The sequence below is a fragment of the Mya arenaria genome, chromosome 15, assembly GCF_026914265.1.
Source record: "Mya arenaria isolate MELC-2E11 chromosome 15, ASM2691426v1".
Classification (NCBI taxonomy): Eukaryota; Metazoa; Mollusca; class Bivalvia; order Myida; family Myidae; genus Mya; species Mya arenaria.
The window spans coordinates 17,578,493-17,594,227 of record NC_069136.1 but is presented as its reverse complement, the minus strand read 5'-3'; the positions used below and the strand labels follow the sequence as shown (position 1 = coordinate 17,594,227).

General features: G+C 34.7%; 1 protein-coding gene across 2 annotated transcripts; it reads left to right on the top strand.

Annotated features, from left to right (window-relative positions):
- The first annotated feature begins 81 nt into the window (after positions 1-81).
- LOC128219567 (glycoprotein 3-alpha-L-fucosyltransferase A-like) lies at positions 82-11,477 on the top strand. Of its 2 annotated transcripts, none has more exons than XM_052927387.1 (3): positions 82-243; positions 8,119-9,491; positions 10,507-11,477. In XM_052927387.1, exons 2-3 carry the CDS (start codon positions 8,557-8,559, stop codon positions 10,859-10,861), a joined length of 1,290 nt encoding a protein of 429 aa, XP_052783347.1. In that variant the 5' UTR covers positions 82-243; positions 8,119-8,556; the 3' UTR covers positions 10,862-11,477. The 2 variants fall into 2 exon arrangements, with proteins under 2 accessions (XP_052783347.1, XP_052783348.1); XM_052927388.1 differs by having other exon boundaries at positions 8,064-9,491.
- The last annotated feature ends 4,258 nt before the right edge of the window (positions 11,478-15,735 follow it).

Genomic DNA, 15,735 nt, shown 5'->3' with positions numbered 1-15,735 from the left:
TTTAAGATATTGCCGTTCGACAGAGATTTTTGTTATCAGCAATTTTCTCTTATCTGAAGTACATACGTAAACATTGTCAAACGCCGGTGTATCTCCGATTACGGCCGGGACAGCTTATAGTTGGGACTATGATAAACGCCAATATTTTTATAAAACTTCAGCGTTTTACACCTGAGCTCATTTATAGTTGGAATAACACTACATCTGTGGATATTTTCCTTATATGGAATGCCATTTGCGAAGGTGAGTTATAAATCTTATTTTGATTTCCAATAATTATACAGGTTTGTACATCGTACTGATTTCAAACATAGTTTATTTTTAAAGTAAGTATAAATTAATAATCAATTTTATCCCAGAGTCATAGATTGAAGTATAAACAATTAAAATTTAAATGAATCTTATTAACACCCTAAAGAAGAGCCCCCTTTTACACTGTAAATTGCTCACATTATTTGAGTAGGCTTTTTAAATGTGTACTTGAATTATTTGTTGAAATATCTTGTTTTATCACCAATGAAAATGAACAGGTTTTTATGTTTGTTTTTTACATGGACACTACATAGAGTGCCATACTAGCATTATAGGATAATATTTTATAACTTAATTATCATATCATTTTGTATAGAGAAACTCATTTTTCAAAAAAGCTTTGAATAAAGCACATGCTCCTTTAAATAATTCTCATTGTTTTCAATTCATACTCTTTATTTATACAACTTTAGGGAAGTTAAGTAAGGTTACGATGCAATTGATTTTATGAAACAAAATACAACTCGAATGCAATGTAAACAAGGCGCATTCTTTTAAAGAAAAGCATATCTGTAGCGTTAGAATTGTATATTTGTTGTACAAATATACGTTGCTTTATTTGTGTTATTTATAGCATGTCTAACAATTGAAGTTCAATGATTTTTTTTGCATTAGTGAGGTTGTGGTAATTTCGAGCGGGGTGATATACTGATTCATATCAATTTTTATTGATCTGTGCTAAATATTAATTTTAAAACTTATAAGGTATTCTACCAAAATACAAATACTATATCTGACTTATGACAATATTAAGTATGTTTCTGATCTGAGTCGAAGACATGCGTTTACAAACTGATAGGGTATTCTACCTCTAAATAAAAATATATCTGCCTCATGAATATATAAAGGAATAAAGGAGTTTTATTTTCATGTCTCATGTCACAACATGACAAAGCATACAATACATATATTTAAGGATTGATTGCACATCCATTTTTAAAATTATTGAATGACAGGAGACTGAAACTCTTATGGTAAATAATTGATAAAGATAAAACGGTAAAACAATTAAGTACATCCTAACTGCCAGTGTTGGGGGGGATAGATAACCACTGTTTTAAAACGTATTTTCGTGATTTTCATGGTAAAATAGTATCAGACTGATAATGTTTGCAGTCATTGTATTTGCCGTATTGCGAGACGTTCGTGCTACATAAGAGTTCTTACATTGACATGAAGAGTCGTATTTAATGAGCACATAAATGAATTGATAGGATAGTATACAAGTGTATTTGATAATACGCGATAGGTTCTTATTGGGTAACACATTGCATTTTGGTATAAATAATTACAGCTCGTGACTTATTTACACTTTTTGATTCAGCACTCACAAAACAGCATAAAACTTTCTCGCCCAACATAAAAGTTGTTTAAACATAAACAATCGGCCGTAAGTGCACCAGCCGTCGAAAAGAAAAATAAGATGCATAAATGTATGTAAATAAGTGAAAAATAACTAAAATATATACAATAATGGTGACTTTTGACGACAGTTTCAAGTCACTCAATTTTTAACTTTGTAAACAAGCAATCGTTGAGCTCATGCATTCAATATTGTTTTTTGTTCAAGCCTCTAGAAACAAAGGCTAAAAACTGAGAGAAGCTTACACGTGTGGCCTCCGAGTAAGCGTATTTATTTTGCGAGAAAAGTGATAAAACTTACTTACCAAGTTAAAATATTCTCCCAAAACACACAAATCCCTTCGAACATCGCCATTTTAATCCACATCACTCATTACCCTCACTTAAAATTAGGAAAACACAAACACGCTGGACCCCTGACCCAAGAGTGAACGGATTGTTTAATTGCCCAGAGGACTATTATTGTCTGGTTACTCCCATAGAATTCATTTCAAATCGTCATGCTTCTTGAAAACGAATAAGTTTATTAGACGACCACTACATTCACGGCATGTAAACACCAGCTCCACCACTTTACGGTGGTGCAAAGAAAAAGAGCTGTCGACACTTCCGTGGTGGAGCTGTGCCCTATGTTTACATGAACAAACGTGAGTATGATTTATATTTTATTTGATAATTTCATTTTATTGACATATTTCGAAAATCGGAGAATGTGGTACCGTGTAAGAACACTTCTACTGTATGCTGGTTACTATTTCAGTTCAATATTGTGCAAACTGTGGTGTCAGGAGCTTTTCTCCCGAATCGGACTTGTGCATATTTTGAGATCTGATTGCATAGCAAGTACATTTCGATGCTTACACACCCCGTAAGAACATTCTCACGCATGCAAACATAACTGTTATGTATAGTACTTATGCCGGAACACAACAAAACTGATAAGCACTTCTTAAAAAGGAAAAATGCACATATTTATAAAAGTGGTGGCGCTGTTGCCCTAGTGGTGGCGCTATCGAGTATGTTTTGCGCTCGAAGTAATATAAAAAGTTAACGCCTTTGGAATGAATACAACAGTTGCTATGTTTATCATTCATTGAACATTATGCTGGTTATGCATACTACTTGCGGAAACAAAACTCTATGCGAACTACCTTAACCTTACTGAAAACTATTTCGAAAACAAACGGCTAGGTGCTGTTAATTTTACCATATAAATATAAGTATCTATCATGTGTGTCCGGTACGGATAGAAATTCCGACCCGAGTGCACGCGCGTAAGCCTGTAAAGAGGTTTGCCGAGTTACCGGCCACGTAGCGTGACCGAAGGACCGATTTTTTCTTTCCGTACCGGTAAAACATGATTGATATTTTTTCTTGCATATCTAAAATTATCAATTTGTGGAAGAATTGAGGTAAAAAACGCACTTTTGTACATTTTACCAAAAAGCGCGTGAAACGTTTTTTACTGACGTCATAAAGCGCAGTAATTTTAAATCCCTATTGATGTCAAGTAGTGACTATTTATATCGCGTTATTACGATTATTCATTATCTATTAATTGCATACTTATAATTGATTGCGCTTTATTGAAATGAAATAATGTACTTTTCATAAATTCATACAATAAAAGAAATAAGAAGTAGCGTGGCGCATAACTCATCTTACATGGTGGTGTAAGATGCGTTTTTCCAGCACTGGTCAAATGACCGGGAACACACGTCCGGTATGCAAGAATAGCTCTCTCACATAACCGGACCCACATGATAGATACTTATATTTATATGGTAAAATTAACAGCACCTAGCCATTTATTTTCGAAATAGTTTTCAGTAAGGTTAAGGTAGTTCACGTAGAGTAGTTCGCGTAGAGTTTTGTTTCCGCAAGTAGTATGCATAACCAGCATAATGTTCAATGAATAATAAACATAGCAACTTTTGTATTCATTCCAAAAGCGTTTATATTTTATATTACTTCAAGCGCAAAACATACTCGATAGCGCCACCACTAGGGCAACAGCGCCACCACTTTTATAAATATGTGCATTTTTCCTTTTTAAGAAGTGCTTATCAGTTTTGATGTGTTCCGCCATAAGTACTATACATAACAGTTATGTTTGCATGCGTGAGAATGTTCTTACGGGGTGTGTAAGCATCGAAATGTACTTGCTATGCAATCAGATCACAAAATATGTACCAGTTCGATTCGGGAGAAAAGCTCCTGACACCACAGTTTGCACAATATTGAAACGAAATAGTAACCAACATACAGCAGAAGTGTTCTTACACGGTACCACATTCTCCGATTTTCGAAATATGTCCGCTAAATGAAATTATCAAATAAAATATAAATCATTCTCACGTTTGTTTATGTAAACATAGGGCACAGCTCCACCACGGAAGTGTCGACAGCTCTTTTTCTTTGCACCACCGTAAAGTGGTGGAGCTGGCGTTTAGAGGCCGTGACATTGCCATGTAAATATTTCGCGCGTAAAAGCCTCTGATACGAAAAGTCAGTACTGCAATATTACTTTGTAAAGCAATTGGTTCAATATTCTAAGCCTCACTCATAAAATGTTTCCATATTATACAAATATTATTTAGAGAACGCATCGACCATTCACCAAATATGGATCGAATACCTCAACTGATTTTGTTTTTATCTTTTGTGATAAAGCCAGAAACGGGAATTTCAATTTGACATTAAAGGGACTCGCTCATATTTTGGCTCCAATCTGTAAACGAATATATTATAATTACTTTAGTTTTTGATACCGACATTGAAGAAAAATATAATTAAAATACTATTATTCCTGGTTTTAGTCGGTAACCAACACACACCGGTAGAGTAAAAAAAAATCGGAAAAGAGACCGCTTAGAATTGTTCATACGCTGATGGATATTTAAACCTTTGTTGAATGCATTGGTAGTTTCACATGATAATGTCAATCAACCAATCACGCTACAGCCTTTTGTTAAATTGTGATAGAAAAGCTTTCCAAAATCAATATTTGAGAATATATCAACATTTGTTGAAGGGTTCCAGCCGCCAGTATCTTAGATGGAACATTGATTTGCCACAATTGGAAAGAAAATTCCATAAAAAAGGCATTTAATAAACCATGTAATGTTCCCCAAAACCGTTGATATGTAAAAGTTGTTAATGTTTCCAATATTTCTTCATAAACGTATAAGAGCTCAATGATATCTGACTTCGACATCAAATCCAGGGCTTATCTTTAAAGTTATAAGTAATAGTTTAGAATATACGTACTGTCGACTTGTTCATGGAGATACCTTAAGATGTTAAAGTTGCAGTTGAGCATGTGAGTCGTTTGCAAACTTTCAGTTTAAATGTTAACTTGCCGACTCCTTTATACTCGTATTATTCACGGCTCGCCGTGCTTTCGTACCCGTCATATCCGGATGACGCAATGCTCAAACAAAGCATATACGAGGGTATAGCCAGAAGTTCGTTGAATTGCTTAATAAAATCAACACATTTAAACATTTTTCAACGAACGTCAGTTCGCTATAAAATATATTTCAGCTGTTAATGATATATACAAGTTCAAACTGATGCATACAATATAAAGAAAACTACAGATATTTCATTTACATGAGGTCAGTATAGCCTCCGCAGTTCAAATGTCAGAATCTGACGTCAACGTCATAACTTTTCAAAGTAAGAGCCGTTCGCCGCAATACAACGTCGATGTCTCGCAACCCACTGTCGGTAAATGTCATTGAACCACTCTGACTTGTAAGAATACAGGCGTGTCTGAGCTTCACTCTGTAGTTCCTGAAAGTCATTGAAGTGTTTGCCTTTCATATCACATTTAATTTCGGAAATAGGACAAAATCGCATGGTGCTAGATCCGGCGAATAAGCATAAGAAAAATTTAATCCAAGACTTAATTTGATGAAAACGCATTTAAAGATGCATTATTACTCGCAAATAAGATTAACACATTAAATACAACTGTTTTGTTGTACCAAAAAGGATGAACACATGTCGAAAACAATGATGCTTATGAAGGATACCGAGTATAATTTAAACCAAATGTGCAGAAAACACGGTATTGCTACCTTATGAGACCATAGTAGATCGCAGTACATCTTTAAGCTCTCTCCAATCATTTCATATTTTTGCGTTTTCAGCTATTCTATACACGATTATAATATTATTAAAAGTGTTTATATGTTCCTTAAATGCATTATTTAGTAAGAAGTTGACGGTGTACATTCAAAGTTCATGTTTGTTTTACATGTATTTACTATGAATACGAGTGTCACCTTATGCTTTATGAAAATGAGGAAAAGCAATATGTCAAAAACTAGACACGTTGAAACGTCAAAACAAAGTATTCATATTGCTCCAGTTCATGAAATATGCTGAATTTAAAGAGGCGTGCTTTGACGATAATCAAAAATCTAGGTTTAAACGTTTATTTTTCATAACGACCACAGTTAAACAATAACCTATGCAAATAATACGATACTCGTACCTAACTAGATCAAAGAACAAGGTTGATCTTCAACTCGAACGGTAAATATTAAGCCGCACATGGGAACATTTAACTCTTGTCGTTTCTCGTTGCTGCCAATATGACTTTGTTGATTGCCTTATAATAAAGACGGATTGAAGAGGTTGTTGGACAGAAATATGCCGGGAATGCTATGATACGTTCTTAAACTTTCCTGTATAAACTCATTTTCTATTGTTTTATGACGCCATTTAAAACAGTTAAGAACCAGACTTACAATCGATGTGTCGTAAAGTCTAAATGCGTTTCACTCGTATCACTATTTAATTCTGAACTCTCCTTATCTCAATAGCTATATGTTTGTTATCAGTTGATTTGTTAAAGTGCGTCGTACTTGTTGTATTGGGCCAGACATCGAATAATAACTGTATCGTTAATAAAGATTTAAAACTTAACAGAAAGTGCTCTCTTCTGCCAAAAAACGTAATTGAAAAATAATTTATTTTCAAACTTGGATTTACAAGTTCAATTGAGGATCCGCCAGTTGCTATTTGTATGTGTATTCATACAAGTAAGTAAAACTAACACAAATAGCATATATTTATATAGTTACATATCTTTGTTCCTAGATTTATATTAATTAATGTATTGATTTTGTGTTACAGGCTTAGACTCAAAAGTCTGACTTTGAGATACAGTCTCAAAAAGCATAACTTTAATTTTGTTGCAAAAATGCTATTTCTCCAGCTTAGATGGAAAGAAATCGCTGTTCCTGTTACGAATTATCACAATCTACAAACCGATTTATATTTTGTAATAATAAGTCATTTTTATATATATTTTGAAACATTAGGAAATCATAGCCCGTTTTTAAATATTGCTGTGTTTATTAAAAAAAATAAGTTCTGCAATAATGCATAAACCGTTGGTCAGATTAAGTTATATTGTTAAGCAATTAAGAATTCATTTTTCTGAACCTGAGTCCCTTGACTCAAAGTCGAGAAGTTTGTGAATATATGCCTTGATTTCCGAGTCTGAGTCTCCATTTAAGTTAATGACGTTTGTGAATATAGACCCTGGACTTTTTGACAAAGCCTACGTCCCGCAGTTTGAACATTTCGAAGTCTAAGTCTCGTTAACTTTATATCCTCTTTATTCGGCTGTGTTACGTTTAACATGACATCGCTGGTACTTAAACATTTTCTCGGATCTTATTTTTGGTCTTATACCTTATCACCAGGATTTTAATATATTCCCTGCGTTTAGACTTCCAAACTCTTTAACACCGCGATATTATGCCCGTTTACCTATATTAATATATTATGTGTGTCAACATCATAAGAGCGTTTTTCTTGATACCAAACCATGTCCAGTGTTGCTTTCAATGTTTCGGTAGTTTCGAAACCGAATTTGAAAGTTTTGCTTGAAGAAACAAATTTATGTTTTTGTGTACAGATTCAACAACATGACGGAGCTACTGCATGTAGCCATTATTTCTGACAATTGTTAATATAACCTCTTTCATTTAGATCATTAACCCATTTTAAGGCGTTCTTATAAAAAAAGGTTGAGTTTCAACAGACGTGGTTGTTCACTTTCCGCTATGTTACTTTCAAAGTAAACTAGTTTTCGGATGGAACGAACCGATGAAACCGCCCCCGGTAGGGGTTTCGGTAGTTTCAACAACTGGTTTCGATTTTCGTTAAGATAACCATAAAATTGTTTTTTTGTTTTTTTGATACTGTTACAACAAATACACAGTTCGTGAAACCGATATAAAACCGAAGTTTAATACAAACAAAAACGCTATTAGTATTACCTTAAGAGTAAATACATACACTGCATAATTGAAAAGGAATTATCAATATGCTGGCTTTTTAAAAAAAAAGCAATATTTCACTTTCAGTGAGTATCACCAAAATTAAGCTGTCAAACGCTACATTGTGCCTATCTGTCTTCAGGGCGACAAAACCACCAGCTACTGGGAGTGAAAGCCTACAGCAGCGGCCTTAAAATTCCATCGAAAGCTGGAAAGTGATGCATCTGTTCATATTATGGAATTCATTTTGACACACGGCTTGAGAGCTTTTATGACAGTCACAGGAGGGGAAATCACTTTACTGCGGTGTTTCTTTCGCAAATGATTTAAGTTATTTGAAATTATTCAGGAAATTATTTCGTCTAAATTGGTCGTAACTACAAAACGAGCGGTACGGACTCCCTAAAGTGTCATGTAAGATCGATCTGCCTCGGTTTGTTCAGTATTTCATTTTGCTACAGATTCCCAGTCTCTAAACAAGGGACATCCCAAGCAGTTAAGAATAATATTGGTACCACGAATGCGTTAGTTATTAAGCAAATATCGGACTATTGGTGTTAACAACGCTACAGTTTCCATTATGGCAGTACGATGCAGTAAATTCAAAAGACAGTTTATGTTACTGATCGGAATTTTTCTTGTATTGACAGTAATTCTTCAGATTGTGCCCTCGTTTTATGAAGCACAGAACAATATTGTCACGGCTATGAAGTTCCCACAGTTTGAGAGCCGCTTATTAAGCAATAAGTCATTTACCGTTGTTAAGCGTCTAAAAGATCCTGTCTCGCTCTGGAAAGTACATCCGTCAGACGACAGGATTTTATTGCAAGCTAAGTTTAATCCTAAGATTGACTTAAGTCTCTCGCCTAAGAGGATTCTTCTGGAACAGGGACTGGCGGGCTGGAACGTCAAAGGCGGTAAACAAACGTTTAATGACCATGACTGCCCTGTACAACACTGTGAACTTCATGGCCATCCGAATGGAGAAGTGTTTGACGCTAGAATATTTAAGGAAATAGAGCTGTACAGCCGCTTGCTCCAAGGTGCGCAAGCAGAAGTGCCCCGTCATTCAGATCAGGTTTGGATCATGTTCGCGCTGGAAAGTCCGGAAGCGTCGCCTTCTTACGAGGGTCTGAATGACGTCATAAACTGGACAGCCACGTATCGCTACGACTCTACGATGGTGACTCCGTACGATAAATTTCAAGTTTATGATAATTTTACTCAGATATCTAACTATAAGTCGGATAAAAATTACGCTCAAGGCAAGACTAAACTAGCAGCAATATTTGTGTCAAACTGTTATGCGTCAAACGCAAGATTGGAATATGTGAAGGAGCTACAGCAGTACATGGACTTGGACTTTTATGGCTCCTGCGGGAATTTAAGATGCGATAAAGGGTTTGGAAACAACTGCTTTGAAAATCTACAGAAGGAATATAAGTTTTATTTGTCTTTTGAAAACGCCAACTGTCGTGATTATATTACCGAGAAGTTCTTTCTCAATGCATTAAGGTAAGTAGTTCACTTAATTTCTGTCCTTTCCAAATGAAAAAAAAAACATCTGTAAAAATTAAGACCAAATATATATATAAAATATATATGTATCTGTAAATATATATACAATTACTCTTAATAAGCTACCATTTAATCACTTAGCAACCAAATGTGTATTGTAATAAAAATTTTCACAAAACGTTTATTCGTATAGAGTTCATAAGCTATACGCCATGAAATTAAACAAAAATAATCATTAACGGATTAAATTACTTGTCTGATGTCAATATCGGGGTATGAACGCAGTTTGGCTGGTTACAGTACTCCAAGCATTCTTCAACCACCCCAATTGCGTTCATATCCCCGATAGAAATACTGCATTAGTTTTGCGTCATGAAATTCAGAATAAAAAGTTTTGCATTCAGGAATTGAACTTTATTGGATTCTTTCCTTGCCAATTGCTTACAGTTTAGAAAAGTGCAACGTAGTTACAGTTTTTATAAAGAAAACCGTTATGTAAGAAATATGAAGACAAGTTCCGTTTTAAGTTTAAAGAAACGTTAAGAAATAAGTTTGTAGACAATTTAAGTGAAATTCGAAGTTTGTAGTCACGTTTAGTCATATGTTTGTAGTCACGATCAATTAAAGGATTGAGACATGTTAAATTAAAAAGCTGCAGTCATGTTAAGATAAAAATTTGTTGAGTGTCCCAGTAAGAGATTTGCATAGACGTAAAGATATAGTTTTGTAGTCACGTTCAGTTATTGGTTTGTAGACATATTTAGTAATAGGTTTGTAGTCATGTCAAGTTATAGCTTTATAGACGCGTTAAGTAATAGGTTTGAAGACAAGTTTAGTCACATTTCTTGTCACGTTAATTATGCGATTAAATATACATTTAGTAACCAGTATGTTTGCACAGTAAGAAAAAATGTGAAACCTACTTACAAGATTTGATACAAATAAAAGGATGCAATTTTACGGAGTGTCAATGCAGTGTTAAAATAGTTTAAACATGCACGTACTTTTCTAGGCATGACGTCGTCCCGGTCGTCATGGGCGCGCATCCAGACGATTACAGACGCGTGGCCCCACCTGGATCCTTCATCCACGTGGAGGAATACCCAAATGCAGAGGCGCTTGCCGGGCATCTTAAGCGTCTGAATGAGCTAGACGATGAATATAATGACTATTTCCGGTGGAAAAGTACCGGGCAGTTTGTTGATACTAAATTATGGTGCAGAATTTGTTCATTGTTATGGGATACCGATCTCCCCCACCAATTAATCCATGACTTAGAACAATGGTGGCGGGGTGATAATATATGTATAGGCAAAGGTCGCTGGGATGAAATATCAAACAGTAGTAAATTACATGTGCGAAAATGATTACTAGATGGGTTGCAAAATACGACGCGTACTTCAAGCTTCGCATACAATACAGTTGCTATCAAAAACTCGCTTAAAACCATTTGACTTATAGGTTTATTGACTTTGGCATTACTCACGTTTTTAGTGTTTTCTCGAATGTCATTATCAACTTATTCAATACCACATACGTGGATCATAGAGAGCGCAAAAGAAGTGACACGTACATGAAATGTTCCGAAGCCCTTCTATTGATTACTTCTTAACAATCTGAAATGTTTAAAATAATTGTCCTTATCTCGCGTTTTCAGCGAAAATTCTTGGCGGATGCAGAGTTGATTTATAAAGTATATGCAGCGGAAAACCAACTCCACTAAAAACGCCCTACCCAACCCACCACACCCCTTCTCCTCTAAACTTGTCCAAGTGATATTATAAGTCAATTTGGTATTGCATTTTGGAAACGATCTATACGAACTGTTGTTAGCGAAGTTTTTGCGACATTGTTGTCGTTTTCATAAGGCCCAATACATACGTTACACATTCGGCATTTCTGTTGTCGTTATTTTTGTTTTTCATAAACGAACAGATGACACAAATATCTATACTTGGTGAAATAAATACAGCATTTCGTTTACATGTTAGTTCTTTCTCTCTCTGCCGTTTTATACATGTGCAAAATGTGTACATCGAAACTCGGAACACAAAGATCCATAAATTTATAAAAATCTGTCGTAGTTTTACAATATCTTTTACACAGATAACAATTTATCTCATTATAATGTACTGAACCAATAATGGATGATGGAACGTTGTTCAGGTTTTTTTTTACCGAATTATCATTTTGGGAATGTAAGATTAAAGGCTGTTCCTTTAAGAAAAAGTTGACATACTTAGAAGAGCATAATGTTTGTTCTTTGTTTGTCAAACAGTAAATTAATTGTCAAACTATTCAATTAAATCTACTTTTGAAAAAATAACATCTCAAGACACCGATTTGAATTGTTATTTAACACAAACAAAACCAACCTTTGATGAACGATTGTGAGGCACTTGGATTTTTGTTTGTTTGTTAATTCGAGTTTATCAAGTTCTGCCCGCGCCTTATGGCTGACTTATGGCTAGACCCCAGAGAGACTCAATCAATATTTAAATTTTGTTTAAATGCCAGTCTTGAAGAAACAGAGTGAGGTACTTGTGATCCGGGTGCTATTCCCTAGCTTTTTAAAAATAAATACGTCTTAGTTCCATTACGTTTTAGGTGCGTAGAACCGATTCATGGGGTACAACTCTCCTGTGTTAAAACAGTACTGTACACGTTTTTCCAGTTCTAGGCTCTAAATGCTGAGCGCTAGGCCATTGAGCTTTTGGTACTATATTTTAACATATTTCGGTATTAGGCAGTCGGAGTTTTACCGTCTTTCCCGACAAAACGTGCTCTAACACTAGAAAGTATTAAATGCAATTGTGTTTTATGTGTGTTATCTTAAGCAATTAACACATTCGCGGTCAAAATTAACAATTATGACCAATAATCTGAGGCTCCTGGTCATAAACTTGAGAAGAGTCCGGAGAAGTAAAGGAGTGTCGCTGGTGTACTGTATTCTGTTACGAAGGTGACCTACACTAGACGCCGATTATATGAGCGTTATTAGTGAATATAATATTTTATTACGGGCCTCCACAGTCTTCACCATTAAAGTAACTTCCTTCATTAAGACGTATTTTTTTCGCCGCGCCTCGAACCATTGAAATGGCGACAGCTCCTTCGGCAAAAGCTCCTATGACTAAACATGCGTTTTATTGACGGCATGTCCTCATGGTTATGGCAACAGTTAATGTAAAATGAAACGCGACTTAACACCTTGGCAAACTATTGATATCAATCTTAGCTCTCTCTCTCTCTCTCTCTCTCTCTCTCTTCTGCGCGCGCGCACTTATGCTTTCGCGAATTATTAATAGAATTGCTTATGCTATAATACATAAATAACTTAATGAATGCATTTCTTTTAGTTTGAAATCTGTGTTTTATTTCTATTTTATTAAATCTCAAAATTGTCCACGCAGTTGACGCTAAACAGTTATTTGGTATTCCCCGTTGCTTTCTCAGTTTCAAACAAAACGTTAATGCAACACATATTGTAAACACTCGAAAAATCTCCTAGACGTCTCGTAGCTACTCATTAACGTCAGCGAGACTTCATTACCCGTCAAAGACGCGCGTAAACTAACTGATTATTTACAATATTACGCGGCTAGCCTTTAATGATTTTGCAAAGAGAAACTTCACTATCGGACAATAGCAGACAAATAAAAAAACTGGATTCAATCTATCATCGGTTGTGAACTACAGTCTGGAATTGTGAAATATTGCCCTCCAACGATGTTGTCTTAAAAGTCATCGTTGAGGTGGTATTAAGGCTTTATTTATTTTGAGAAAAAAACTGAGATACAAATTCACCACTACAATTTCAAGGTTTTACTGATGTTTCATTCGGCAGAATTACCGCATTATTTTTTTTAGAAATTGCCAAAAAAAATGTTACACCGAAAGCTGTCATTTTTCCCGTTGCCGGTCTAAATTTATATCAGACTGAAAGATACATAATTATATTGAATGACCTTGATTAAAAAAACTACATAAATTTCTTGCGATCTCATAATTGTTTCAGTTTTCATTCCGCTGCATATACTTTATCAATCAACAAGTTTTATTGTACTGATTTGCCTCAAAAGAATAGGAACCGGCAGTAGATTGTAATTATTCAGAAAACGTAAGATGATTTGTTTTATTATTTATATCATATTTCTATCTTCTTTAAAACAATATGCTTTTCGATAAAATATGGGGTTTTTTTTAATAAATGAAATAAAAACATTAAAGATATCGAGTTGTCAAAAAAGAGGAAATTTAAACAAGGTTGCATAGGTTTAAGATATATTTGGAGATAAACAACTTACCCGTTTATTAGAAAAATAGAAATCTTGTGTTTCAAATGTTTTTGTACATTGAAGCGATATGTTCGAACATTTGCTTTCATACAAACAGACGAAACCAACTGCTCGAACATAAATAGGATGTTTAACATCGTTCAAATATATTTTGAACTGTTTGTCGTCATAACACTTAACACGAATTTCCAGGAAAATTCACGCAAGAATTAACAGGTTAATTAATGATTTGTTAACTCAAATACGCCTCCAAATTTGTCAACAACCTAGCGTGGTATTTACTCTTTACCTGGAAAACGATCTGTCTTCAAGCGAATACCTGACATCGGGGATGATGGATACCCATGAATCACAAAAGAAACTTTAAACTAAAAATCATGTCTGGATCCAATGTTTATCCACAACTGTTTTTCCAACTCGTTCGACCTTCCAAATTGCCATTCAATAAATGGGACCTTCGAAGATTAGTCAAGTATCAATTTAAAGGTGTTTCGTTATTTGATTATTTTGATTATTGATGAATTACTAAAAGTTCATTGAATAATGTTCGTTACAAGTTTTGCACTTAAAAAAGTAGTGAATAATAAACCATACAAAATATCGGAGAACTATTTGTACTACTACTACAACTACAACTACTTCTACTACTAATACCACTAATACGACTAATTCTACTAATACTAATGAAGACAGAATACAAAATGTGAATGCTTCTCTTTGCATGATAACACTTCATTAGTTTTCGATCTTCGATTGGTAATAATTGAAAGTAAGAATTTGGTACGATCTCAAACACTACCACAATTTGCACCAGTGTATATTTAACCAAATACCTTAAGAATGCAATGTGCAATATATTTATTTATTTTTGTAATTTTCAGCTGAAATCTGTTCATGAATATATCCTTTTTGGAGACGTTATGAATTTAAACAATAAACAAATGTTGTTGTTTTTTAAATTGACCTTCTCTCGCCTGCAAATATTTGTAACAGATCCAGAGATTAAGACGTAGCAATACCTCTCTTCTCTTTCCTTAAAGTCGTCCAAGTGAACTTGTTAAGTCCATTTGTTATAAAACAACAACAAATAAGTTACACCATTTAAAGCATTGATGTAGCTTAACTCCAAACCCCATGCCACGTTCAGTTTCTATGTTGTTAGATCTTGGGGTAGAGGGCGCCCCGTCAAACGTCAAACCCTCGAAACCGCCTATAAATTGTCCCCGTTTTATCTTTGTCAACGTGGCATTTTAGATCAATTATAAAGGAAGTTTTTTTAACAACCACAAACGGTAAGACATTGAATACAAATCAAAACAAAGAAATGATAATGAATGTATATTTACCAATCAGTTTAGAACAAAGTAGTTAAAACCTTTTCTCGGAAAATTGCTCAAAGGGCTTACAGAAAAAACATTCTCTCAAATTGATGGCATCTGCTATAATGAAACTTTAAACACGTCCAAACAGAGGCGCTCGGAAAAGCAATCTCGCTATAAACAACTTTTTAATATAGCAATATACTCGCATGGTCATAATTTACACAGACACTTTTAAATTGCACTGCTGGGAGTACAGTCGTATAATGACAAAAGTTTTGTTGTTTTATGGTTTGGTTAGGTCCCGAATCTCTCCAACAAGTTGATGCTAATTATGAAATAAATTTGGCATGGCCCTATGTTGTCTCGCAGTGTTACAGCAATTCATTAATAGACTATACATGAAACACACTAAACAGATCTCCAAGACGTCTCATACCATATATTTAACGTCAGCAAGACATCATTACCCAACAAAGACGCGAGTATTCTAACTCATCATTAACATCATTACGTGGCTAGCCTCTAATGAATTTGAAAGAGGAAATTTCCTATATTGTATAAAAACGGGAAATCGAAGGAGTGAGAGTCACTTATCCATCGGTTAAAACACTGCCTTCCAAC

Coding starts and splice junctions, on each gene's coding strand:
- LOC128219567 (XM_052927387.1), top strand. CDS start 8,557: ATGGCAGTACGATGCAGTAAATTCAAAAGACAGTTTATGTTACTGATC. Junction 9,492..10,506: donor TTCTTTCTCAATGCATTAAG/GTAAGTAGTTCA, acceptor GTACTTTTCTAG/GCATGACGTCGTCCCGGTCG.